Raw genomic sequence first — 25,846 nt, 5'->3', positions numbered from 1 at the left:
CTAAATATTGATTCTTCTGCTACATATACAGGATTGGCAAGTCTGAAAACGCCATACAGCAGCGCCGCGAGTCGCGAGTGTATCAGCTTCCAAACCATCCCATCAACCTTTTTTATACGAGTCCGCAGTCCCAGAAGGACTAAGAAACTATGTCCATAATCCCGAGCGACGATACACACTACGTCCGCTCTCTCCTTTCGTCTCCACCGTCCACCGAATCCCAAGTCATCTCACGCACCATCACCACCCTCCAGCTCCAATCGCACATTGAAGGCGGCTATTTCCACGAAACAGACCGTGACCGCCTCCTCGTGCCCAACCCATTTAAAAACCTTCCGCTGTTGACGAATGCCACTTCAAAGGACACGTCCGACACCAGGCACGCATCGACGACAATTTACTATTTCTTGAGTCCGAAAAGTCCCGTAGGGCGATTCCATCGCAACAGGGGACGGACAGTGCACACTCTGCACTGGGGACGAGGACGCTATGTGATCTTGCATTTTGACCAGAGGGATCCTGTGAGCGGCGAAGCCCCCGTGGAGACCTTTGTCGTGGGCAAGGATATTGAGAAGGGAGAGAAGCTACAGTGGATCGTCGAGGGTGGGAAGTTCAAGGCGAGTTTTCTGCTCCCCGACGAAGAGGGCAGTGACAACAGGAGTAGCGGCCAAGGGTTGTTGATCAGCGAGACGGTCGTTCCGGGCTTTGAATACGCGGATCATGACTTTATGACCGCCGAACGAATGGCCGAGGCGCTGGGTAAGGAACACAGAGACGAGTTACGGTGGCTGTTGAACACGGACGAGCAGCGTCGCTTGGAGGGGGCGCTCGAGGAAATGGACAAAAAGTAGCTAAACCAGAGGAAGGGTGACAAGGATGGAACTCCATAGAAATATTACTCCGTAGACAACAAGGATACTGTGCACAAAGATCAAGCATGCGAACAACCGAACAGGCGACACAACATTGTGTGGTAGATAGATTCTCACCGATCCCAGTATCTTGTAATACACTGGGTGAAAAGCCTTGGAAAAGCCTTCTAGTACACACTGATTCAGTATGTTAGTACAGCTCCACCCGCCCAAGTCCAACGCCCGGCAGCGAAAATGCAAGTGCCCCGTCCCCTTTTCGGCATGTCCTCAGGATAATTCGCTCGTGACATTAGAAAACTCGCCCTTTTGCAGCTTTGTTTCCCAGAAAATAGGGTTCGTGTCGAAGAAACCATGTTTGACCCAACCGTCTTCCTTGACATGGTAGAGGTTGATGTAGCCGCCGGAGTAGGCATCTCGGTGGGTGGCTGCCAGGATACTCCGCCTGCCCAGTTCCAGGGCCTCTTCATCTTCCAGGTCGTATTTGTAGAGAGCATCCAAAACACCATAAGCAAAAGTTTGACCTGATCCAACACAAAAGAGGTTGCCTGCCAGCCTTGTGCCGTCCGAGTCGATGTAGTAGAGAGCAGGTCCCTCTTGCGGTGTCACACCCGTAATCATAGTTCCCATGGACAAGCCCATCCCCTTGTAAGAATACACTAGGTTCGCCAGAATCTTGGAGGCAGCAGCAACCGAGATGCGTCGCTTGTGATGAAGTTCGTGTAATCGACATTGGACACCGAGATAAGCAAGCCAATACTGACAGTCCTACAAATTGTCAACAGACCTCCGATGACGACCGCAGGCACCAAACTTACAGCGGCTCCACCGGCCATGGTCCCCAGCAACATCGGATTAATCTCAATGACCTTCTTGACTGTTTGTGAGGCAATCCAGTTGCCGGCGGTGGCTCTGGAATCGGTTGCGACGATGATTCCTCCTTTAAATCTGAAAGCTAAGGTGGTAGTCCCGTGAGCAATCTTAATCGGGCAATTCGGGTTGGAGTAGTCGTCCGTTGCTGCTCGGAGAAAGGCAGAAGGACGCGGAACAGGCGGTAGGGCGAATTTGAGAGAAAGAGGAGGTAGCGTCTCGCAGTAGTCATTTTGTTCTTCTTGGGTAAAGCCTTCATTGGCGAAGGGAGCTTGAGTGTATTGGGCAACGAGTGTGTCCATGATTACTGAGAGGGTGGAAAGCGTTTGCTTTGCTGTGCGATTCGGAAAGAAGTCTCGCAAAATACAAGAGAAGAAGGGTGTTGATACAGAAGTAAGAAAGAAAAGAAACAGGGAGCTGCAGCAAGGCAGCAGAGGGATGATGGATGGAGGGATTGGATGTTCAAGATGGGTTGACTGATGGAAGCTGCGCGTCTTGAATGGCGCCTTGGGCTTCGCTAGATGCAGGTCACGTGCTCTTTCCAGACTGACTGCCGTTCTTTCTTGGCACTACCCAAGCCTTGCCTTCATTTCCACCCTCATACCTGTTCTTCCTTCTGTGCTATCAACCTCTCAACTTCAAACCGCAATGCCCCATGAATCACCCTTTATCGGTTTCCGCAGGTCATTCTGTCTTGCATCTCGATCTTTCCGGCCTAAAGGTTGCCATACTTTGTATGTGAGCACATGGCAAACTCGGGCCTTAGGCAATGTCGACACCTAAGCCAGTCAGCACTGTGGCTTTCGCCAGCTGGCTACAGCCCCTCACATATCAACCCCTGCTCAGTGCCTGTGGACGATGCCTCGGGAAGGATATCCTCTTCCAACTGGCTTATGCAGAATATTGGGGCCACGAAAGGACCCCAGACCAGGGGTTTACAGCAACATCATTCAAAATTTATGGTCATCATGAAACGGCTCGTCGTATATGCATGAACTGCCTCTTTCAACCTTGACTTGTGCAGCTGGAAGCCTCCCATGCAAAATGAATGGTCCACAGTTATACGCCAGCAGTCAGACGTGCAGCCAATGGGAATACCCGCAGGGCTCGCTCTCTCCGCCTGCTCGAGGCTGATCTTCAGCGTCTTCCCACCAGCGGCCCCTACCCTACGCCGTCAAGATATACCATTCCTGACCGACGAAATAGTAGCTCTATATGTATGGTCAAGACAAGGCTAAAGGCCGAGTCAGTTTTATTTTGAAATAGGTAGGTCTTCTGTATGGGTGCTTGCTTTTATGTTCTCGCTTGTCCGTGACAGACTTCCTTCACGTTATTTTGTTATCTGCCCTGAAATGGTCCGCCATGGAAAGTGAGAATCAACGTCCGAAGAAGCTCGTCTCCTTCTCAGAGCGAGTTGCTGCCTTTCGCACGAAAAGGAATAGCTTACGTTTCCCTTCGCAAGAGGATATTGCAATGGAGCAAAGGCGCATTCCATCTTTAAGCTTTCGGAACGAACCGCCTCTCCAGCAAGACGATTTCAGACGATCTTTCATACGATGGCAATATGAAATGCCAGAAGAAGAATCTAGCCTCGATCCAGAATTGCTGCCCAACGAAAACCTGATCCAAACAATACTACTCCCAGCAACAATTATTTACATTCCCATCGCTCTCCTGGCCGGTGCTCTACTTGATCTGGTTTATATTTACAGAATCGACCTTGTTCCAAATTTGTTCAAGCCAACAGAAACATCATTGCGCGGGCCTGGGTTTGTTCTTGTCAACTTTTCTGCAAGTAAGATTTCCCAAAGTTGGCAAGCTGTCGATCAACGCTAACTCTCTGCAGCCTGATTGGTTTTCGTGGCCAGCTTCCTGTCTACATTGGCGCCGCTACTGGGCTCTTTCATATTGTCTATCTTTGCTCTTCCCGTCTCCCGGAGACTGCGAGATGCATCTAGAGAAGCGAAATACCTCAATCTACCGACTTCTTTTCAGATGAGTTTGCTCATTGGGATTTTGATCGCGTCTGCACAGCAATTGCGGTCTTATCTCTGGTATCTTCTCCGCCGGCGGAGACCCAGCATCCCGCCAGTTTTGCACTGCGCCGCTTCCATGATGCTCCTCAGTCTAGTTATGGCTGCCGGAGTGTTCATTGCGGACACGATCTTGCATTACACGACATCGACCGTTGAATTTGATCAGATACTGGTTCTGCCGCAGCCCGATCAAGAATTTGGACGTGGTCTCTCAGAATTTTGCTTGACCTTTAACCGAACTTTGGTGGGACTGCCTTGTTCTGACACGACTGACTCTGGACAAGTCGACCCAAATGCCAATCTCGAGGCAACAGCAATGAATCGGCTGTTGCACAACACTTCGCAACTCTCAGAGATTCGAATTACAGCAACAGAGGACGTTCCAGGAGCTGGTCTGGCATACCTCATTCCGCAACAACAAAGGATTGCTCCCAACATTGATTACCAAGCGTCTACCATTGGAATATCTACAACGTGCCGCTTTGTCAAGCCCTCTAGCTGTGGCATGGCCCTCTGGGATAATTACTATACTAACTTCAGCTGTACTGATATGTTCCACGGCACCATCGGAATGCCACCGATCATGATCACCAACATAAACAATCCACGTCCTCCAGATCCATATCGCTCATTCTTGATGTACAAAGGAGCCGCGAACCTGATGTACTCTTTTTTCAACGACTCGGGAATGAGGAACATTTACAATACTGTTGGCTACAATGACTCGGGCGATTTCGACCTAAGCATCTCTCCATATCCCAACTCTCAGTTGGTGAATCCATTCTATGTCGGCATTGCTGCGCGAATCTCGACAACAAGTGGACAATTTGTGTCTGGCAATGAAATGCTGACAAATAACACAGACGCCACTTTCATTTCCGCCGGCGTCGTGGATTTCATTCTTGATTGCGCCGTGGCCTCATACGACGTTTCATATACCTGGGTCGATGGCGGCTTGCAGGATATCAATGCCGTGCCATCTGGTAATGGCAGCATCCTGGAAATTTTCCATGGCTCTTTGCTGTATGCGACTATCAGTGGTGGTGATCCTGCTCTACAAGATTACCTCACGCAGTCTGCACTGGCTGGAAACACGACCGATTCTTTTCTCCAGAAATTTGGAAGGCTATACTATACCAAGGTCTTAGCATACATTGGTGGCTACACCACCGGTCGTGTTGCTCTTGCTCAACAACAGCGTGACCATATGCTCCTTTCTAAAGTGCCTCTTCCACCCTTGGCTATATTAGTGGCATGGAGCTTCTGCTACCTCTTGCTTGGACTAATACTTGGCTTCCAAGCATACTGGGCATCCCGCGACAATGTTCGCGATATCGCAGCCAAACTGAGCTTATCGGGGCTCTCGCAGGCAGCTTTTGGCGACAGACAAAAGGGAGCATCTAGTGGTGGGACTACTTCGAGGGAGGATGTAAACCAGGTTATCAAGCAGGAGACGAGACGGATTCTCGTCGACGGTAGCGCACAACAGGGTTTCGAGTTCGGCGTCATGCTATGAGACTGGTCCGACGGCAAGGCGGCAGCAGGTCAAAGGCACAGTCAAGCTGTGCAGATTTCCAAGGGGAAATGGCAACTCGTCTCATAGTGCAAACCAATTTCTTGCTTTTCTTTGGTCCGACCACGAAACCGAGCCGCTCCTCGACATACGTACTCCTATCTCAAAACTGATAAAGGGTTGAAAATTCCAGGCGGAACACAGACCAAGCGGCGCAGGACTTTCGGGCAAGAAACACTTACCCCCTTATGCGCGTGGATCGCGACACCCCAATGGCCGACCGGATTTGTGGCATGTTTGAATACCATCGATCCAGAATGGCCTATTCAGGCGCCCCAGGCTACTTTGCAGATCAGCCAATAAGACGCGGGACCTGAGTATCAACGGTCGGGCTTTACACAATATTTGTCGCATAATGTTTAGCTGGCATCGAAAGGCGCACCCCATCCCTGTTCACTCCTTGCGCTCGTCAACCGACTGCTCTGTAAGTAAGCAGCCTTATCGGAGGGACCTCCCCGTCTCAATTGACATGCAAGTGAAGAGTGTTCAGCTTTCCTGAGACGGTCAGATGAATCGACCTACCACAAAGTTACACTGAACAAGGTTCTCCCAAAATATACGAGAATCCACCAATGCCGCCTGGATAGGGATCTCTTGGAACATTGCTTGACCAGCTAAGCCTTCTGACGGCTGTCACCATTCGCCGCTCGATATTGCGCCTCGGTGAGATCGGTGTTGACCAACGAATCGCACAGTAACCTTGAAGCTTTTCTCGATCACCGTTAGCAGTTTCTTCAGGCGGCCGAAGCTGCATCACATCTAATAGCGGGATCGCCTGTGTTCTAGCTATACTTCCAGGAACCTTTGGAGCAGTGAAATCTATTTCGAACCGCAATATGATATCGAGGGACGTTCAAACTCACACCGCGTTGTCCAGATACTTGGTGTATAAATGTCTCGCTCGTCATCCACTTCCAAGCCTTAACCCAAGACATTCAACCAAAAGAAACCAGCCGGTCAATCTCACAGCAAAATAAGATGATTTTTCCCGTCTTTATTCCACTCCTTGCTCTCGTGTTGTCATCACCTACCAATGCGGCCGAGCAAGAACAGAAGACTCTTAGGCCTACCAAGACACAAGAACCCAACCCTACCATCGTCGCCAGTGTGAAGTCGATCTTCAATTCCTTTAGCAGGCCCAAGAGCACAACATTTGATCCGAAGGCCGCGACTGGCTGCTGTGGTCCGACTTGTGCCTTGGGATTGTGCAATGGCATCTATCCCTTCGACACGACACCTCCTCCCGATGCTGCTCGCACAGCAACAGCCTCGTCTTCCGTTGTCACAGAAGCTTGCTGTACTGCAGGCTGTCCCGATGGGTTCTGCAGAGGCTTCGAGCGTTGGAGGCATTGGTGGCCTGTTGGTTGCGTGGGCCGAGACTGCTCTGTGCCCACTGGCCAAAGGTGGACTCATTGGCAGCCCGCTGTCCAAACCGGTGGATCATCAGGGCGTGCGCAACCCCGTCCCTCTGGTGACTGTACAGGCCGGGATTGTTCACCGGGCTCTTCGAACAATGACGGTGCTCTGGCTACTATCTTTGTCCGGGCCGTTAGCACGACCATTGACGACGTCAAACCTACCGCTAGTCCTTCATAGCCCTTCATCAAACGCCGAAGCTGCCGAAGGAGATACAGCACAGCGGTTCCATGCTGCCGAGCTCGCCGGTCGAGATCAAGATACACTTCCAATCATCGTGGAAAATACCGCCAAAGAGCCCATCACTCTCCTTGCAGACATTGATCTGGCACTGGCAGAGAATTACATCTCCTCTAGGATGCTGTCAGCTTTAGGGATTTCACCCACTGCCTCCGAACTCACACCTATAGCAAAGAAAGACCGACGGCCCGCGGCCCTAGCCACTCCCGCGTTCAAAGTCACGCCAGAGGCGAAAATCACGCTGAACCTGCTCACCCAGGCCGAGACGGCCTTGAAACAGTTTGCCGACGTTGAATTCAATGTGTTCGACCTGCCTCCTATCTCCGAGAGAGGAGGAGTTCCCTGGGAACCAGAGGCGTTCCTGGGAGTGGTCTCCCTCCGGGAAGCATCCGCGTTGAGGCTCGTTGATGGTTTCGTAGGGCACGCGGCGCTGGAAGGATTGCCTGTGTTGGTGAGGAACATGACCAGGACGGATTCTGCTGGTGGTGAGTGCAAAGAGGGAGGAGAGGGATGGGAGAAGGACGAACTGTGAATGAAGATGAGAAGATTGAATATGAAGGTGGCTCGAAGGGAAGGGGTATCAAGGAATGGTCAAGGATGACGAGGCAGTCTTTGAAAACGCCCGGGCTTCCAGGTATGCATGTCTCGCAGGAAGGACATGCCAGATGTATGACAGACGTACAATGCACTCTAGTTATCAACTCATTGTTCCGTATGCGTATGGGTCGGGTGGCATTATGGGGTTATAGGATCATGGGATTCGAGTTTTTGATTACCGCCTGCTGTAGGTAGTAGGCACTCCCGTAGTCCAGTCATCAGGGACGTACGTACTCGCAATACCAACGCACATTTTACTCCGTAATTTAGCTCGACTCGGCCACCGATCAGCAGAGTCTACTCGTCGTTCAAAACATGCCCGTGGCAAGTCCTATGGGCATGGACGGAGTTACAATTATGTGGTTCTTCTACTTGTGGACGGACGATTGGTGGCATCGACGAGGCTCTTTCCTTGAGACCCTCCCTCCTTCCTTCCTTAATCCATCCCATCCTATGATTTTTCTGACTCGTGGTTTGTCGCGCCTAGGTTGCCAGTACTCCCGTAATCGGTCCTAGTAAACAAAACTCCTTCCGAACCGAACGTCCTGAAAAAAAAAAAATTTCCTTTGCAGGTGCTGAACTCGCGTGACTGTGTGTATGGTATCATTCATGGCTTGCTAATAGTACAACCCAGGAAACCCTGTGCCTAGGGGGGCGGCGTGGAATGAGCACCGTGGTATAAAAATACAAAGTATTGGCAGAATCCAGCTCGTAGCATTCTGCCCTGAATCTCTCTTCGGGTCGAAGTCGTGAACGCTGTTGTCACCCGCTCTGTTTAGGCCCCTATTCATTTTAAAGTCTTGACTGACGCATAGATCTTTCCTTCACGGTAGCCGTGTCGGACCAAAATCGGTCTTTCGACTTGAGTGTATGTGCAGTGATGGTTCTCGTGTTTATTTCATGCTGAAATATAACCTCTTACCAGCCACTGTAAGAAGTGGTGAGCCGTCAAATTCCACAAAATATCTTATTTGGGCGTAGGTTCGCAGTGAAGATTGATATCCAGAGAAGCGCCATGCTCTTAATTTCAGACAGAGGGTGCCGATAGAAAATTCGGTACGAGGTAAACTGGGTTTGTTCAAGTCTCGAGTCCAAGAATGTAACCGCCAATGGCCCCACTTCGATTTTGGTCCAAGAGAAAGATCGATTAAAGATTAAATCCGTCTTCCCACACTCAAACTTCTCTCATGCTTCCAGAGACAGGCTTTCTCCCCACCTGTAGGAAACTCGGCGGCCGCGCTTCATATGGCGATGACGCAGAATCTGGATATGGAGCCTGCGGCGGTGGGGATGACACAGGGTTGTAGGGTTTGGGCATACTGATTCTATGCGAACTGTAATCATTCTGGGGCGGCTCGTATAGCGTGCTCACGGTGTTGCTCGGAGCATAGGCATTGTGATAGCCCGGCTGGTGCTGCTGGCCCCGGCTGTACTCATAAGGACTCGGACTGGCAGCACCAGCGACGAATTTGTCAGAGTTGCTCGCAACCGAAGGGGCAAACGAATTGGAGTGGTACGTTGGGGGCGGGCTTAGTGGGATCGGCTGGAAGTTGTTCTGATAATTGGCTTGCGAGTTCTGTGAAACAGGCGACATGGGTCTATTGGGAACGCTATTGTAGCCTCCTCTCATCCTCTGCGGTTGAGAGTCGAGTCTCCCCATCTCCAGATCGCCGTTCGCAGTTTGCTGTGGCGGCTCGCTGGTGTCTTCGACTCTTCGCTTGGTTGCAGTGTCCCAGCTAGGCATGGGTGGGAGAGCATCTTCATTGATCATTCTCTTGGTGCTGGGATCGTCGAAAGTCGCGAATTGAGGCACGCTGGGATTGACGCCGCCATATGCCATGGGGCTGGGAGCGGGCTGGTATCCCTGGTAAGGTGTAGGAGGCATACGGGTGTAGTCGTCTTTGTATTTCGAAGGACGATCGCGACTTCGACCGCCTCGACAACAGCCGCCGCAGCAGCTCATACAGCAGGAGCAGATTTCGGCCCCACAGCAAATGCACCGGGCGATGCAGAAGAGGACAGAAAGTAGGATGAGGGAACCGATGACAATCGCGGCAATGACGGGCCACCTATCTCCATGTTAGGGCCAAGCACGATGAGGAACTTGATCGACACGTACTTGCAGTAGGATTTTTGCATGCATTTATCCCAGCTGGAGAATGTATCTGGGACCGACTTAACGTCGGAGACAACATCGCGGGCGTAAATATAGTGCGCCATTTTCGTACAGGTTTCCGGGAGCAAACTTATGAAGCGCGATCGTATGTCGTCAACTCATACGCGGTCGTTCAAATGAAGGCGGTGGACTAGATGTTCGAGGGAGGCTGGTTTCAGCTAGAAGTCACCGAGGCCGGCCTGCGGACAGTGCAGAATGGAATGAGTGAATTGACGAACGTCGTTCGAGTTGGGCAAGAATCGAAGTGAATGTGATGATAACGAAGAGAATCAGAGGGAGGGAATAGTTGTCTGAGGTAGCGAGAGGGACATAAGACAAAAGACAATAGCCAAAGGCTGCGGAGTTGCTATGAAAAGAATCGGAAGTGAGCGAGGAGGATTGAGTAACGCAGGAGGCGGAGCAACAAGGCCACAAGGCCACAAGGCCATACTGACCTACTTACCTAACGCAGCACTACTTAAGTCGCGGGTTTGGGCTTGAGGCAGAGGTCACCGAGGTCACTAAGGTCTCGCGTAGGCCAATAACAGCACTCCCCCAGACGCCCCATTGCGGGCATCCTCCGGGCTAATGAGGCCCATCTGACCCCTGCCGAGCTTGCACTTTGCGGGCACATTCCAGCTGAAACGACGGCGCTCGTCAGAGCCTAGCAAAGCCCAGCCACCCAACAAGGGATGCCACTCCCGATCGGTGCGAGGCTGTCCTTGTACGAAATGGTGGAAAGCAGTGATAGACATTTGATCATTGCAAAAGAGAGGGACGCCCAGTGTCAGTGTTGGAATAGTCCATATTCGTAACGCTATGTTCAATGTTCATCGTAAATCTTGTCCCCCGTTGTCATGCCTTTCGAGTCTCGTGCCTTTAAAAATCTATCATACACAGCCTCTGCAGCTCCTCCTAGAGGAAATTTATACCTTGTTAACGACGTTCTCCTTCATTGCAGCTCTTGTGTCTCGTAACCTTTTGCAACCCCACAATCTTACTATGACGGACGAGATCAGCGATATATGACCATCGTCGACATTCCCCTCGATCACTTTTTAGCTGGTGGAGGACTTGTGGGGGGAGCGTAGACATTATCTCCTCCTCTGTAGGTATTTTGCGGAGGTTGCATTTCGACGTCCGTCTGTCTTCCGCCAAAGTAGCCTTGGTTTTGGCCATAGTAGCCGCCGTAACTCTGGGTTTGGTTGTAGGCAGGCGGGGCGGCTTGATAAGAGGGTTGCTGTGTCTGTTGGTAGCCGGGATTGTACTGAGCAGCTCCGTGACCCCAAGGCGTCCGTCCAGTCCATCCTGTGCCGTACAGAGGTTGTCTTCCCATGCGACGTCTTCGGCGAGCACTCCACAAGCTGCGTCAAATCAGTACAATGCTATTGAGGCGGTATCCGTCGATGACTGTAACGTACCTGAACAGGAAGAAAATGAGGAATGCGCCGAGGATGATGATGGCGAGGGCGACCCATCTGCCCCAGTCATACCACGCGGAATTACATCTGTATGCAACACCGTTGTTGTCGATGCATCTGGCCATGGTGAAATAATGTTAGCAGAGAGGAGGCTTGATGTGAACTGACTGCGTTGAAAGGCGAGCGCGAGGTATGAAGGAAATATAAAGAGATTCCATCCGAGGATGGCAGTGCTTACACATTGTCTCCATAGTACTGTCGGGTGACGAGTCTGGGGTTCATGGCTGCTGTGTGTGCGTGTACGTTGTGTGCGTGAAATATGCTGATGTCAAAGAAGGTGGAGGAGATGACGGTGATTCGTAGGTACGGTGTGTTCCTTGCCGCGGTGGGTGGCCGCCGTGCCTGAGGCGCAGAGGACAGGGTGCTTACACAAATCAACAACGAGGCTGGTTGGAATGATATTTGATATTGATGGAGTTTGAGTTGAGGAAATGGGGATGATGCGATCAGGTAGGGCACGTATGGTCAAGTTAAGGATGAGTTGGCGCAGGCAAAAGGAAACGTATGATGGGCATCCTCGGCCTGGTACTTGTTCCAGAAGGAGGCGCAGCAAGCCTGGCGCAGTTGAGGATTTGCGTGACAGCGGTGACGGGCCCAGTGATGGCCACAGCTGGCAGCCGGGCACATCTTTTTGAGGTCTCGGGGTGTCCTCGGTTCTTGGTCCTAGTGCAATAGTGCATCTTGGGTGGCGCAGCACCACCCTTTTAATTGGCTCCAGAGGCCCTCCCCCCCCAATCCAGCCCTCGGCAGCTGCTTCGTCCCCATATTCCAGGCACCAACTTGGACACAGCTTGGGCTCCTTGGGCTCCTCATCCGAACCGAGTCTTGGCTACGCGTCATTCTACCCGTGCTTCAATCGCCTGTTTGTGGTCTGCCAGTCACTCCCAGTACCATGATGGGACCTGCCATCCCTTACCATCATTTTCCCTCTCAAACATCGAGAACAGGAGTCAGATATGCCTAGTCTTGGAAGAGCCAATAATGCACTATGCGTAGGGGAACTGCGTATTCGTACAAATAGTCCAAACTCGAACCTTCGCGCCATGCTGAAGCCTTGTACCGTCGATCCATACAGGTTTTGTGCTCCAAATTCCGAAACACCGTGATTGATCCCCTTACATAGAAACAAAGAGGCCTGTTCACTTCCCTGACCTAGCAACAAGCCATTGGAGCACCGCCTCCAGATTCGTTTCTTCCTTCGCGCTGATTCCATAACAACTGATTTCGCGTCGAACTATCGTCTTCAGGTCCAGCTGGTCAATCAAGTCGTCCACCGACAGCTTGTTGGGCAAATCTGACTTGTTGCCGAGAACGAGGAGAGGAATGGCATTGAGCGTAGGCTTGTCCATGAGATTGTGCAGCTCCTCGCGAGCAACCGGGATCGCTTCTATGTCGGTTGCGTCGACCACAAAGAGGATGGCATTGACCCCGCGACAATATCGCTCCCACATTGATCGGTAACGTGGTTGACCGCCGAGATCCCAGCACTTGATTGAAACGTGGCCCTTCTTGACTTCTCTCTTGTTGAAAGCGACTGTCGGCAGGGTGTCGACGGTGAACTCATTGCCCTTTCATATGATGAAGTCAGTGTTCCTCCGACTGGATCGACTACCGGCAGTCGACTTAACTCACCGCAAGGACCCGCACCAAACTCGTCTTGCCGGCATTTTGCAATCCGACTATGGCTACGTCCATCTCGGTCGCCCAGAACATCCACAGCAGCCAGTCCCACAACCAGGTGAAGAAGCCCGCCATCTCGCTTGATGTGTGAGAGGCTTGGTTGTATTCATCTGCTAAGGAGGCTCCGAGATGCAGTCTTGAGAGGTGCTTTATAGCATTCTGAGCATTGAGATAAAGAGTGAAGTAATTGATGCCAGCAACGCGCCTGTGAAATAGCCAAAAACCCCAACCGAAAAGCGCGGCGAAGAACGGGCGGTGGCACGTGACGTCATTTTTTCATCCATCTCCGGTGGCCTCGATTGCCTCCTGCATGACCTCTACACATCAGCATCTCGACCATCGCCCCTTCACCGACCAGGATGTTGTTTCCTACAATTGCCTCTGCTTGTATCTCCCCTCTCCTTCATCCCCATTGAAATCTAGTTATATAAATGCCTCCGGAAGCATCCATGTACCTTCGCCCAAAGAACATCTTTTATGACAAGACTGGAGCTTCGCCTCGATGCCATGATCCTTCCGGTCACAAAATGGGCTTATCTCCTGTCGGGAACCCAACATGGAGCGCCAAGTGAGATATCTATGGCGCGAGAGTTGCACTTTGCGCGCTCCTCGATCCGACTGGACTTTGAGCTTGCTGCCAGTCCTCAGGCCCTTGTTCCTATCGCCCCATGAACTCCCATGAGGCCCACGAAGGGCCTTTTGTCCTCTGATACTCGCCTGACCGTGAACTTGTTATCGAGCATTGTGTCCACTTGTTACGCTTCGCCTGTGTGGCTGAGAGGAACAGGTAAGGTGGGTTGCTTGACAGTGTTCGTCGATGTGTCGCAGAATCGATTGTATGTGTCGCTTGCCCTGTATCATACCATCTTAACACCGGTTGAGAGCCAAGCACAACATTATCCAGGAAGAGTGGAACTACAAACATACTGCTACCATCGCCCCGAATCACATCGCTTTGCGCCGGAGCGGGCAGAAGCCTCAACCGCCGGCTAATGCAGATCATTGCAGGTCCCCTGCGGCTTGATCGCAAATCTCCGCATTTGATACTCACCTAGGCAAGAGAACCATAGTTATCAATTGGCGGCAAACGGACAACACCTTTGCATCTGCATCAAGGCCGTTGAATCGGTACATGCTCTTTACTGTTCGAGACCCTTATCTCACTGACCAGCTGCTTCCAAAAGCTATCACCGTGTTGCTTAGTGCCGATAAGGGGGGGTTCCCTACAGAACCAGAATCATGCCATCTATAAGACAGATCTGGCATCCCAGAAAATCTTTCCGTCCAGCTTCTTCCAGGTGCCGTAAGCGTTTTGTATACACGCCTTGAAGATGGCCGACATGGAAAAGACCCCCGTCCAGGTTATTGAACCGTATGCTGAAACTGCTCCCACATCTTCCAAGAGCATCCTCGACCGCCTCAGAGGCAGTGCGAATGACCCTGATGTCCTCGGCAGAGAGTTGTTGCAGAAGGCACTTGAATTTGATGAAGATCAACTTGAACGAGATGCCATCAAAGTTCGCCGAAAGCTCGACTGGATTGTCATTCCTATGGTACGGTTCTCTACAACAACCATCGAGAGATAGCAAGCTGACTCTGGATATTGGTAGATGATGACAACCTACATGCTAAGCTTCCTAGACAAGCAGACGTGAGTTACCACTGGACTGTGGGCTAGCGCCAAGCTCTAACGACTGCAGCCTCAACTATTCCAACGCATACGGACTTCAAGAAGACACCCATATGAAAGGAGATGACTATTCATGGGTTGCTTCAGCATTATATTTTGGCTGGCTCACCGGCGCGTATCCATGGAACGTCATCCTTCAGCGCTATCCCATTGGCAGATTGATCGGATATATGCTTTTCGTTTGGGGTGTTGTCTGTATGCTGCAAGCTGCTGTTTTCAACTTTTCCGGCTTCTTTGCTATTCGCTTCTTTTTGGGCATGGTGGAGGCTTGTATATCTCCGGCTTTTGTTCTTCTCACCTCTATGCTGTGGACAAGGGAAGAACAAGCACTCCGAACATCCTTCTGGCTCTCGACAAACGGAGTTTCTTCAATTCTTGGTGCCTTGCTTGCGTACGGGAGTGGCCATGCCGTCCATCTTGCCGTCCCAAACTGGAAATTGATTTATCTGGTAAGGCAGCTCTTCAATAGCTGACTGTGTAGCACCTGACATCCAGCAGATTGTCGGGGCTATGACGTTCCTCTGGGGCTTCGTGATCATTCTCTACCTTCCCGACGGAGCTCATAACGCCAAAATGCTGACGGAATATGAACGCATGGTGGCTGTTTGGCGTGTATCGAAGAATCAGATGGGCATCAAACATAATAAGATTGTGCCTGGCCACATCAAGGAGGCATTACTCGACCCAAAGACCTACCTCGTCATACTCATGGGCACCTGCACGGGGATTCTGAACGGTGCTGTGGCAAACTTTGCTTCTGCCCTGATCAAAGGCTTCGGATTCGATGCGCTTCGGACGACCCTGCTGCAGACGCCTGGTGGGGCATTTGAGGTTATTGGGTGCATGGGTTTTGGCTGGGTAGCGACCAAGAAGAACCTTTTGGGTATCACCATCATCAGTGAGTGAAGCTCGTCAACATCCACTTCTCGAGCTCGACGAGCTAATGCCACTGTCCTCCCCAGTCTCATGCCTGCCCGGAATCGCGGGCTTGATTGGTCTCTTGACCATCAACATCAAACATCGGTACGCGCTGGTAGCTTGTTGCTGGCTGCAAAACGTTCTCGGGGCGCCTATCATCCTAGGATGGACTCTCCCAGGCGTTAATGTGGCAGGGCATACCAAGAGAACTGCGGTGGTGGGAATCTTCTTCGTGTAGGTGGCCACATTTTTTTTCCCCGTGAAATTCGAACTGTCACCTGAAGGAGATTTCGGGGACTATGTAGCTAACAAGCATAACTTTGCCCCTTCCTTTAGATTCTATTGCGCGGGAAACATTACGGGCCCGCACCTGTTCTTGCCCTCGGAAACGCCGCGATACTTCACCGCCATCAAAGGATTACTGGGCACCTACTGTGCGCTCTGCTTCCTGCAGTGCATCTACACGGCATGGTGTTACTTTGACAACAAGGCCCGCGACCAAAAGGGTCTGCATGCTGAGAGGCAGCAAGAAGAACTGCTCGAGGGCTTTGATGACCTGACGGACAAGCAGAATCTGCACTTCAGATATAAGATTTAAATGGCAATCATCATCCGAGGTGGTGAGACTATGCAGGAAAGCAATCGGACACGTGATTAAAGGGGGGCCATTACAAGAGACTTGCCGCGAGGGCCTATTGGTCCAGGTGATAGATAAACGTGTAAATGTGTGTGTGTGTCCATTTTTGTGGAAACGGAAATACGGTTCGACTCGTGCCTGCAACCTTTTAACTTGCTTGTGCTTGTTACTTCTGTCTTTGCCTTGTACCCAACGTAACTACTAACAGCGAGGAAGGAGGCCTCCTCATCGGACCAATCTTGATCCTTTTCCGCCCCCTGATGACAAACAAAGACCTTCAATCCGGGAGCAGGGCTTGATATACATATCAAAATACTTACTGACTCTTTTCGTTTGGTTCATTATTAGCCCTTTCATTTTGGCTGGTTGGCGGCGGTGATGTTCCCTCCCAACAGGTTGAAATCCAACAGCCAGGTGCTGCGCGGATGTCTAATAGATCCTAAAAGATGTAGGAGGCAGATTGGTGGCGCCCCAGCAGACCGGCAAACAATGGCCGTCGATAAAAGTTCGGCTAAGGTTTGAATATTTCTGCCCTCCTTGCTCGTGTCCCGTAGAACAAAGTTCCTCTCAACGCTGTACGTATGTGCCGGCTATGAGAATTGTACGCCACAAAAATAGCCGATCTGATCTCGGTGGGCGAGGGAGCGGCTGTTCAACGTTGAAAGCGCATTGATGGCGAAACACCGCTGGTTGAACATGCTGAGGACACAGACTGGCAACCGGACGAAGTTCACGGCTGCTTCGCTGCAGCCACCTCATGCAGATCCTCTCCGCCGCCGACTTTGACGCTCTCGTCGATCCTCTGTGCCTTGCCCTGTGCTGTTCCCGCCCTGCCTTTCAATGTCTCATTCACGCTGTGGTTCAGTGACGGCCCACCGCTGCTAATCTCTGGTAAACCGAATCCTCCGGTTGATACTTTGGAAGTCGGCATCTTTGCTCCAACGTCACGGCCCACTGCGGTCTTGGCTCCGTAGTTGGATTTCCCTTCGTCGATGGTATTTCTGAGAGGGGCGGGAGAAGGACAAGTTAGTGAGTGGACTGGAAAGTGCTGTGAATAGTCGGTTTGGGTTATAGTCGACCGCGTTTAGATTCTCCACTTCGAGACTGGGTTCGAGGCAAGGGGCCAGCCTGTGAATTCTGAGAACATGTTGAATGACTTATTGTGCGATCCCGTGCTGATTCGCGTCGAGTGACGTTGGCTCAAACTCGTTCGAGTGTCCGCCTTTCGAATCTGTCATGGCTGCTGATTTATACGGTCGGGGATCTTGAAGTGATGGAAAAGCCGCAACGGAGAAATCCCTTGTATCTTGGTCTTGAGACGCAGTGGATTGAGTAAGATGTTGTACGGGAGAGAAGTCGAAGAGTATTGTGTCTGGGAGTACCGGGTACAATAGGACCATCGAGGACCCCTTTGCTCGCCTATAAAAATGACGTCATATGATCTCACATCTGACACAGGGGAAGTTCAGCCTCGTCAGCCTCGCCATCTGCTTGCATACGGAGGTCGAAGAGAAAGTGCTTGTCGTAGATTAATAGAGGTTGCACCTGAAATACACCAGAGAAATAGCGACAAGATGGAGAATGCACATTGAATGTTACTGAAACATGCTTTTCTCTTCAAGTAAGGAGAGAAGAGATTCCAAACTCCAATTTCTCTGCGGAGGGACTTCAATCATACTATTTTCGAGGGGGCAACAAGGAGAATTGTTCCCCATAAAAACACCCATATTCACTTCAAAGCAAGAAGAACTTCCTTTGCAGCACGTTGACCGGATTGCACAGCACCTTCCATGTATCCAGACCAGGACGTTGCAGTCTCGGTGCCAGCCCAATGTAATCGGTCGATTGGCTTTCGTATCCATTCACCCAGAGTCGTCCACATGCCGGGAGCAAGACCTGCCACGGGGCAGCCAGATGACCACGGCTCATTCATCATACTGTGTATGGACATCTTGACGGGGTTCCCAGCCTGCTCGCCATAGCATGCTTTCAATTGCTTCAGAATCGTTTCCTTCTGCGTTTTCTCGTCCATGGCGGCGAATTTGTAGGCCTTGGGTCCGACCACAAATGCCATCAATACCCCCCGGCTACGGTCCTCTGGAGAAACGTCGTTGATCAACGCAGCTATTCCATCTGGGCTCACTCCTTCACCCCTCAGGCCGGATTCATGCCAGAATGGCTTGGGGTAAATGGCAAATATCTTCCAATAGGCGCCCATAGGCATTCGCTGGAGTAGTTGCGTCTTCTGTAGGGGCAGCTGGGGTTCAAACCCGACCTTCAGTAATAACGGCGGAGGAATGGCAAAGATGACTCGTTTACCGGTGTATGTTGCTTTCGGGGTGTGCACAATGACTTTTGGGTCCTTGGTCTGATCGACATGAGTGACGGGTTCTTCCAAGCGAACCACATCCCCCAGAAATTCATGTATCTTATTGGCAATTGCTTGCCCTCCACCCAGCGCAAGTTGTTGCTGGGCTCCTTGATCAATCGTCGACAGAACGGTGAAGCTAACTCCGGCCTTGCAGTACCATAACGCATGTAAAAGGCTGATCTGGGAGGGAACGGTGCCCCAAACAAGCTCGACAGCAACCCTGAAGAGGTCATTCCCTACCGACGTCCAGCATTGACGCCGCATCCAGTCCTCAACAGTAATCTTGTCCAACTCGTGCGCATTGGGAGTGTTCCACGGTTTCTCAAGGTCGACTATCCTTGCCATGGACTCGAATTTCCGGATAAGCAATCCAACATCAATCAAAGCCCAGGGTAAAACTGGGGGAATGAGCCCTGAGTATTTCCGAGTTTTTCCTTTGTAATAAAACACCGTTTTCCCCTTTGTTGGCACATTGAAAGTATGGACACCGAATTCGCGAGCCAGTTCATACATGAGAGGTTGTTGGACCCCAAGAAACATGCCACCATAGTCCTCGTAGGTGCCGTCTTCAAAGTATTTGGTCCAAACTCGACCCCCAATGCGATTTCCCGCCTCAAGAATGACAACACTCTTTCCTGCCTCTTTGAGTGTCTTGCCAGCAGACAGGCCAGCATATCCAGCGCCGACGACGATGACGTCGTACTCTGTCATTGTCTCTCCAATCAACACCGTAAATCGGAGGGGTAAATGTGTAGCCCGGCAGTCTTAAAAGACGTTGTGTTGAGGGTGAAGTTTCGACTTCTCTGGCAGTGGTTCCAGCCAGTTTAGAGAGAGGCAGGAGAATATTGCCTCGTATATCATGGGTGGACACAAACGGGATACGAGACCCTCCAAAGTCTTATTGTTCGGCTAGATTAGATCACCGCGGATAGATACATCAGCGTGGGGAAGCCTTGGTTGAGTTCCAAGGGAACCGTTACCTATTGTTGACAAGCTGCGAAGTTAAAATGACCACTTGTCTTGAAGTACAGTATCCGGCTTGATCCGGCTTACCGACTAACCAAAACTGGCTCTTTGGTAACAATTGACGGCCTTGGTTTCCGACGGGCGTCTTGAACGAATGGAACCGAGCAGCCCTGCATCCTAGGTTGTTCAGGCGTTGGGGACACGTGTTCGTCAACTCCAGAGACCGCAATGGTTGCCGAAAATGCCACAGAGACTCATCCGGTCACTGGTTAGTATGACTGGACAATTAAGCCATGCAGAAGTTAATGCCGTTCTTGACCATAACAATGTACAAACCCATGGGCCCAAACAATGTATCATCGGCTGCATCATTCCAGAGTAAATCAAGCAGTGACGCAGCCTGCTTGACAATTCCCATTCTCAAAGGAAAGTCCAATAGTATATTTCGCAACAGTCGCCGGTCTTCTGAACGGCGAAGACATGAGCCCAGGATAATGGCCGGCCAAAGCATAATAGTCGCCACAGGAGGAAAACTCTCATAAGAGAACAATCGCTGGGCCAGAGGGAAGACTGCGTCAATTTCAGGCTGCAGTTTCCTCATTATCTCTTCTGTGGCTGTCGGGGAGCATTCAAACGCCGTGTGCATAAAGATCAGCAACGCATGACGATAGATTTCTGCAGCAGTCGACAGTTGGTCGAACCATTCACCTTGAACCTGGAGGTCAGAGGGGACTCGCCAGCAGCGAATCTGTTGTTCAATGTAGGAATATTGGGCGAGGGCGTCAGAGGACACCGCTCCATGTTCCGTTTCTTGCATTCGAGTTTTCGCCAAGGTGTATATGCTTGGAATGAGTTGGAATAGACCATGTGCACATCCAAACATTACACCGTACGTACCCTCCGAACGAAGTTGCTCCAGAGAGGAAAGAAGAGGATCTGTTAGCAAATCTTGCAAGACACTATCGCTGGGAAAGGTGATATTGGCAACCAAAGTCATGTAAGCGTGTGATTCGACCAGAAAAGAAATAAGCTCTCGATGGGCCGATTTGGATGATGCAGTAAGTGCGGCTGACAAAAACGGCTGGCTGGCGCGGAGGTGGTACAATGCAGCACCGTGTGTGTTGCCCCCTATGGCCTGATGAAATTACCACTAATGCACGGCAACTGAATGGAACCAGAACCACTGACCTCAAGCGTGGCCAATAAGTTTGCGGCTAGAAGGAAACGGAGTTCTTCCTCGCCGTTGGCGCCCACAGCCTCAGACAGCTCCCGCCTTAGCTGGCGCAGGGCCAGGACGTAATGTCTGCTGTAGAGACTTTTGAAGTCAAGAGAGTCTTCTTCATGAGCTCGATGAGCAGCACTCAAGGCTAGGACGCAATGAAGAATCAGCTCGTCTGACAGTGCTCGTGGGAGCACACAAGTCAGATAGGGGTTTTCCATAATCTTCCTTGCAGCGAGGACGCCAGCTGTCCTATACATGTAGTTTTCGAGAAGAACACGCGACCAAGAGTCTGCGAAAGTTGACGAAACCGGGATGTTCCATTGTAATGACAATTCGCGGGATCCCTGCAGATGGTAGGAGAACTCTTTGTGAGGCACACTTAGTGTATGAATAGAGGGTTGGGATTTTCGGGACAATCTCCTCTCGTCCTTGTTCTCAGTTTCTGATATCATAGGCTGACTGGCTGAGGACTCCTTGGTACCATCATACGCTCCTGGTGGATTTCGCGTCTGGTCTTGACGCCAGGAACACACACGGAGATTTCGGATACAGGCATTGCATTCCGGTTTTTGTTCATCACAGCGTTTCTTGCGCGCGACGCATGTAAGACAACCCGTCCTTGTTCGGGTTTTCCTTGGCCGTAGTTGGAGGTGCAAGGGAATTGAGAGTGACCCGCGTTGGGCACACTGAGCCATCGGACCCAAGCAGAATTTATCTGTCAACACAGGGCTAAGTCGCGACCATTGGCGATATGGCGGCTACCACGAGCAAACAGAGAAGAGTTTCGCGTCGGATGAAACATAATAGTGGAGACACCAAGGAGGCAGATCTTAGAGAGGCAAAGCGGAGAAGAGATGTGGATCCATCGGCAAACCTACCATTTCGTAGCGGAAGAGGGGATCACGTGGTGCCAATCCTCAATCCCTTAGTGAGTCTTGGATACCGTCGCATCGATAGTATCAAATCGCCCATAATTCGACCATGGAAACGAGCCAATACGGAAGGCCGGCATCATTTTCTTGCCATAAGGACTGTCCCTTACCTAGGGACCTCTCCAGAACTTTCGTCGGGCCATAAAAATGACGTGATATGACCCCACATGGAATCTAGGGGAGTTCAGCCTTGTCAGCCTTGTCGGCCTCGCTATCTATCTGCACACCGACACCACAGTCGTGAATAGACGTATGGTCCCTTGGTTCCCTTCACCAACCTTGTAGCACACCCAGGATCCCCACCGGCAACAGCTTGCTTTCGACAATCTTCCCTCAATGTCCGCTTCGTCAATTTGTCCGCATCAACATTGTAGTGTCTTGTTCACACGCCAGAAAAGCACCTGACAATTTCTTTTTCTCTCCATGGACCGCAACCAGCTCTGGCCTCAGTCTTAAATACTTCTGCATTAGCTAGACCGTCCCCTCGTCAGATTGTCGAATTCAACCAGCTCGGCGGGAAATTCCAGAGGATGAAGTTGCTCTTCATCAAGTAAGACTGTCAATATCTGGCGTGAGAAATGGTAGATTGTAGGAGAACCGGAGCTACCACAAGGAGTTCAGCTTTTTCACCGCCAATTTTCTGTCCGAAGACGGTGGTAAGAAGGCGCTGAGAGATATTATGTGGCAGACCTTCGCGAATGGATATCGCAATTCGCCCTTGACTACCTCACTTAACTTTCCATTTCTGCGCATGCCCCGTCAACGGCGATAGCAAACATATATTCCTGCGAACATTTCTTGCCACAAGCTCGACGCATCTCTGATGCTGGACAAGTAGGTGGTAACTTTCAGGCTGCGCGGTGACATTTGAAGCTAGCCAATGTTCTGGCATATTTTCTTGAGGCCAGAAACCCTTCAACAGCGCTAGTCCAGCTTTTTGTGAGCTGATCGAGGTTGGCCGCTGCCGAAGTGTCGGAGGATGCCAAATGGAACACTGAAAGTGTGGAAGGCCAACAAGGCGCATCCCCCATGGCCCGCAGCGGCGATTCATTGCCAGTCATGCAACTGGGAAATAGCAAGCCTCACCGTACAGGTGCATCCAGTCAACATGGAAGCAGATAAAAATGTCATAAGAAACTCTAATGATGCGAAAGCGAGAGAAGTATGTCACCAAATGTCGGCAAGGAGGGGAGTTCATCCCCAGGTCTTTGGCTCAAGCAAACAAGACAGGGCGAATGATGAATCATTGCTCGCAGGATCGTGGGAGAGGCGGAGCGTTTCTCAAATTTACCTTCATCATGGCACACGGTACCCGGTTTGACCTGTCGGCCGAGTCATATGATCTACCCGTGGATAGGGGCTTGAGCCCTTTCCACCCACCAAGTCGAGAATGCACACCTGGCAGCCTAGAAGACAACCCGTCCCGTCTTCAGCAGAACCTGGATGATTCTGTCAGAGTTTTGTCTTTTTTTTCCGTTGTACATGGACGCCTCGATAATCATGTGGGCCCACGGAGGCATTGCCTAGGCACGACAGCACGCCAAAGAGCAAGGTCGGTGGGTAATGGGACAGCACTGACACAGCCCAACGTCAATGCCTCGGTCGGTGTGTCTTTTCGGCCGTCGTGCCCGTCTTAAGGGGCTATCATGACCAAACTGCCACGATTGTGGTGGGAAAGCGACCTTGTAAGACATGATCCGGTGTGGCGGTGACCGGCGAATACCTTGGTTCGGTCCAGAACAATTTGGGAGAGAGAAGCCCTTTTACACTGGCCCCGGTTTCAAAGGGGTGGGTGATCACGTGGTTTTCCCTCCCCGTAGGAAAACGGAACCGAAGGTGACGGGAGGATATATTTCCGAAAGTGTAAATACCTCTTATGGAAACTGACCTAGCCGTTAATGCAATGGGTCACCAAACGTACTCCATACTGTGTGTAACAGTAGTAAGAAGTATCCACTCGGGACCTGCTCTTCGAAACCTAGTTCCAGGCGGCTCCCGATGAGCAGGTATGCAAGGTACCCTGGACTGTGTCCGCGGCTGACGCGTAATGGTTTGCTCATCAGCATTCTAGACAAGGCGACCACTATGTCTTTGCGTAGTCATCAGTATACAAGCTTTGCTAAGCTTTTGACGCTTGAACGATACACCGTCGCAGCCGAGGGACCATTGTTCCTTTGCGCTCAGGGGGTACCTGGATACGGTTGGCTATACCTTCTCGACTAAGTGATCGACCAAGGCTGCTCGACAGGTGAGCCAGGGGGAGAATTCAAGGGTAGTAGAGATGTCTCGCGACGTTGGCAATACAGAAATGCCAATTTTCCGATTCTCTCGGAAGCTGTGAAGCGGAGCCTTGTTTGAATAGACTCTCTTTCCAATTATGGCAGGAGAACAGTCTATTTCCATGTAGGCGAGGGCCGGCGAGTGCCGGCAAAGGCCAGTGAGGTCCAAGCCACGAATTTCTCTTGGCATAGATGGATGAAGAAATATCTTTGTAGGTGGCTATTATGAGATAGTCTGACTCAGGTGACTTAAATAAATCTCAGTTTCACGGATGACAATGATGATAATCCCTGCGGCCTTCGGGGGATCGACTCGATACCGAGCGGTTGGATCTGGGTGTGAGACGAACCTGTAAATCATTGCAGGAGGAATACATAGCTTCCATCCGCGTGGGTCATCCACAGGGGCAGTTCTTTGCAAAGTCCCTTACAAAGGTATGGGAGCGGCCCCTTTGGCCTTCGCAACAGTCATGGTCTCTAAATCAAATCTTGCAGAATTGGCCTGCTGTCATCACCAAGCCTTGCAGGAACGTTGAGGGCACCAGAATAGTTATAGTCATCGAGCTAAAATATGGAATATCTGGGCGACAATCCAGTCTTATACGACAGGAGCGGTTAGGTTGACGCTCTCGCATACTTTCCCGGGGTCAACAGACTGGGTTCTGTGCTGGACAGGTTAGTTAGTCGGCAAGTTGCGATGTTGATTCTCTCTCCTGAGCCTGGCGGGTGTGGAAAAATGTGAGATCCTGCCCTGGTGGCATGCTCTCGGGCTGAAACTCTCACTAGTCTCTGCGCCACAGACCGTCTCGAACGGATCTCTGGCAGGAATCAACTGTTTGCGCCGAGGATCTGCGTGGACTAGGAGAAGATGAAAAGGTGGAACAGGCTATCGTGACGGAGAATCCGCATGTTCAAGTAGGGTGGATGCAGTCGTCTGAGGGATTGTCGATATGCTCCTTCCTTCCCGCTCATTTCGTTCGGGAAACAGAAAAACACGGATGCCTGGGGGTCCTTTTCCCTGGTGGAAATGTCAGCATTCCCATGGTCCGTCCCTACGCTAGACATTGGGTTTGTGACTATAGTACTCCGCAAATTTCCAAAAATTGACATGGATACCGCTTAGCAGCGTTTACTGGATGTTACAGAAGGATGCAGTCAGCGTCAACTCACATATGGTGCTCGCAGCACGGAACCTTCGCAGGAAGTAGACGAAAGGTAAGCCGCCTGTAGAGAGAAAGACACCTGTGCTGAGGACGTTCGACGCCGTCCTGCCAACCGGAAGTGATTGGCGGAAGTGCGGGTCGCTTCAGCTAAACCACGGCAAGGTTGCCTTTAGCCCAAGACCGTGTCATGTGGGAAGAACTGCCCAAAGGGCCATCGCTCCGGGGTCTGGAAGAGGGCGTGGAAACCTCGTGTATTTCTCCATCGCCTTGCTTGGGCTCCAGAAGCCGGATAAACAATGCAATGACTAAGAAATTTGAAGAAGATGGCGGCTGACAAAGAATCCGGCGTGAAGTCTGTGATGATCTGACCAGTTGGGTCCAGAGACCAGCAAGCCGAATGCTGGCCAAGTGGCGTCCTCGTATGCATGGCGTGCAGAATGTCTCCAGGTCCGCTGTCGATGCTAGGTCGAATTTGGACTTGCCGCAACGAGAACTTTCGGAAAATGGTGACATTGATTGGCTGACAAGGAGGCTAGGGAGGCAGATGATATGAGACCAACGAGAAGGAATGTTTTGTGGGCGCCGTAGTGCACGTAGTTTCTCGCGGACATTTTTCTGCTTCAGAATGGAGCACCAAGAGCGCCCATCTCGCCTCGACCAACGCCAGTCGGCAGCCAATTAGACGCATTTTCTTCTTCTCAAAAACGGGAATAGTGTGATACAGCAGTCGGCACAGACGTGCCGATTGGAT

General features: G+C 51.2%; 11 protein-coding genes across 11 annotated transcripts; 4 read left to right on the top strand and 7 right to left on the bottom strand.

The window, feature by feature from the left end:
* Positions 1 to 149: 149 nt before the first annotated feature.
* Positions 150 to 851, top strand: Z519_00747 (uncharacterized protein; the record flags this gene model as incomplete). The annotated part of the gene is made up of 1 exon (XM_016758504.1): positions 150 to 851. The coding sequence occupies one exon, from the start codon at positions 150 to 152 to the stop codon at positions 849 to 851; it is 702 nt and encodes a 233-aa protein (XP_016625753.1).
* Positions 852 to 1,139: 288 nt separating this feature from the next.
* On the bottom strand, positions 1,140 to 2,041 carry Z519_00746 (proteasome subunit beta type-5; the record flags this gene model as incomplete). Its single annotated transcript, XM_016758503.1, has 2 exons — positions 1,140 to 1,637; positions 1,688 to 2,041. 2 exons carry the CDS (start codon positions 2,039 to 2,041, stop codon positions 1,140 to 1,142), a joined length of 852 nt encoding a protein of 283 aa, XP_016625752.1.
* Positions 2,042 to 3,101: 1,060 nt separating this feature from the next.
* Z519_00745 (uncharacterized protein) lies at positions 3,102 to 5,291 on the top strand (the record flags this gene model as incomplete). Its single annotated transcript, XM_016758502.1, has 2 exons — positions 3,102 to 3,508; positions 3,608 to 5,291. 2 exons carry the CDS (start codon positions 3,102 to 3,104, stop codon positions 5,289 to 5,291), a joined length of 2,091 nt encoding a protein of 696 aa, XP_016625751.1.
* Positions 5,292 to 6,558: 1,267 nt separating this feature from the next.
* Z519_00744 (uncharacterized protein) lies at positions 6,559 to 7,536 on the top strand (the record flags this gene model as incomplete). Its single annotated transcript, XM_016758501.1, has 1 exon — positions 6,559 to 7,536. One exon carries the CDS (start codon positions 6,559 to 6,561, stop codon positions 7,534 to 7,536), a length of 978 nt encoding a protein of 325 aa, XP_016625750.1.
* Positions 7,537 to 8,775: 1,239 nt separating this feature from the next.
* On the bottom strand, positions 8,776 to 9,821 carry Z519_00743 (uncharacterized protein; the record flags this gene model as incomplete). Its single annotated transcript, XM_016758500.1, has 2 exons — positions 8,776 to 9,670; positions 9,721 to 9,821. The coding sequence occupies 2 exons, from the start codon at positions 9,819 to 9,821 to the stop codon at positions 8,776 to 8,778; spliced, it is 996 nt and encodes a 331-aa protein (XP_016625749.1).
* A 986-nt stretch (positions 9,822 to 10,807) lies between these two features.
* Z519_00742 (uncharacterized protein) lies at positions 10,808 to 11,302 on the bottom strand (the record flags this gene model as incomplete). The annotated part of the gene is made up of 2 exons (XM_016758499.1): positions 10,808 to 11,120; positions 11,178 to 11,302. The coding sequence occupies 2 exons, from the start codon at positions 11,300 to 11,302 to the stop codon at positions 10,808 to 10,810; spliced, it is 438 nt and encodes a 145-aa protein (XP_016625748.1).
* A 1,074-nt stretch (positions 11,303 to 12,376) lies between these two features.
* Z519_00741 (uncharacterized protein) lies at positions 12,377 to 12,992 on the bottom strand (the record flags this gene model as incomplete). The annotated part of the gene is made up of 2 exons (XM_016758498.1): positions 12,377 to 12,805; positions 12,870 to 12,992. The coding sequence occupies 2 exons, from the start codon at positions 12,990 to 12,992 to the stop codon at positions 12,377 to 12,379; spliced, it is 552 nt and encodes a 183-aa protein (XP_016625747.1).
* Positions 12,993 to 14,248: 1,256 nt separating this feature from the next.
* Positions 14,249 to 16,123, top strand: Z519_00740 (uncharacterized protein; the record flags this gene model as incomplete). Its single annotated transcript, XM_016758497.1, has 6 exons — positions 14,249 to 14,470; positions 14,528 to 14,568; positions 14,618 to 15,056; positions 15,106 to 15,505; positions 15,570 to 15,759; positions 15,862 to 16,123. The coding sequence occupies 6 exons, from the start codon at positions 14,249 to 14,251 to the stop codon at positions 16,121 to 16,123; spliced, it is 1,554 nt and encodes a 517-aa protein (XP_016625746.1).
* Positions 16,124 to 16,892: 769 nt separating this feature from the next.
* Z519_00739 (uncharacterized protein) lies at positions 16,893 to 17,093 on the bottom strand (the record flags this gene model as incomplete). The annotated part of the gene is made up of 1 exon (XM_016758496.1): positions 16,893 to 17,093. The coding sequence occupies one exon, from the start codon at positions 17,091 to 17,093 to the stop codon at positions 16,893 to 16,895; it is 201 nt and encodes a 66-aa protein (XP_016625745.1).
* A 798-nt stretch (positions 17,094 to 17,891) lies between these two features.
* On the bottom strand, positions 17,892 to 19,244 carry Z519_00738 (uncharacterized protein; the record flags this gene model as incomplete). The annotated part of the gene is made up of 1 exon (XM_016758495.1): positions 17,892 to 19,244. The coding sequence occupies one exon, from the start codon at positions 19,242 to 19,244 to the stop codon at positions 17,892 to 17,894; it is 1,353 nt and encodes a 450-aa protein (XP_016625744.1).
* A 541-nt stretch (positions 19,245 to 19,785) lies between these two features.
* Positions 19,786 to 20,978, bottom strand: Z519_00737 (uncharacterized protein; the record flags this gene model as incomplete). Its single annotated transcript, XM_016758494.1, has 2 exons — positions 19,786 to 20,634; positions 20,688 to 20,978. The coding sequence occupies 2 exons, from the start codon at positions 20,976 to 20,978 to the stop codon at positions 19,786 to 19,788; spliced, it is 1,140 nt and encodes a 379-aa protein (XP_016625743.1).
* Between the last annotated feature and the right edge of the window lie 4,868 nt (positions 20,979 to 25,846).

The sequence above is a fragment of the Cladophialophora bantiana genome (assembly GCF_000835475.1).
Source record: "Cladophialophora bantiana CBS 173.52 unplaced genomic scaffold supercont1.1, whole genome shotgun sequence".
Taxonomy (NCBI): Eukaryota; Fungi; Ascomycota; class Eurotiomycetes; order Chaetothyriales; family Herpotrichiellaceae; genus Cladophialophora; species Cladophialophora bantiana.
This window is presented reverse-complemented; position numbering and strand designations above follow the sequence as displayed.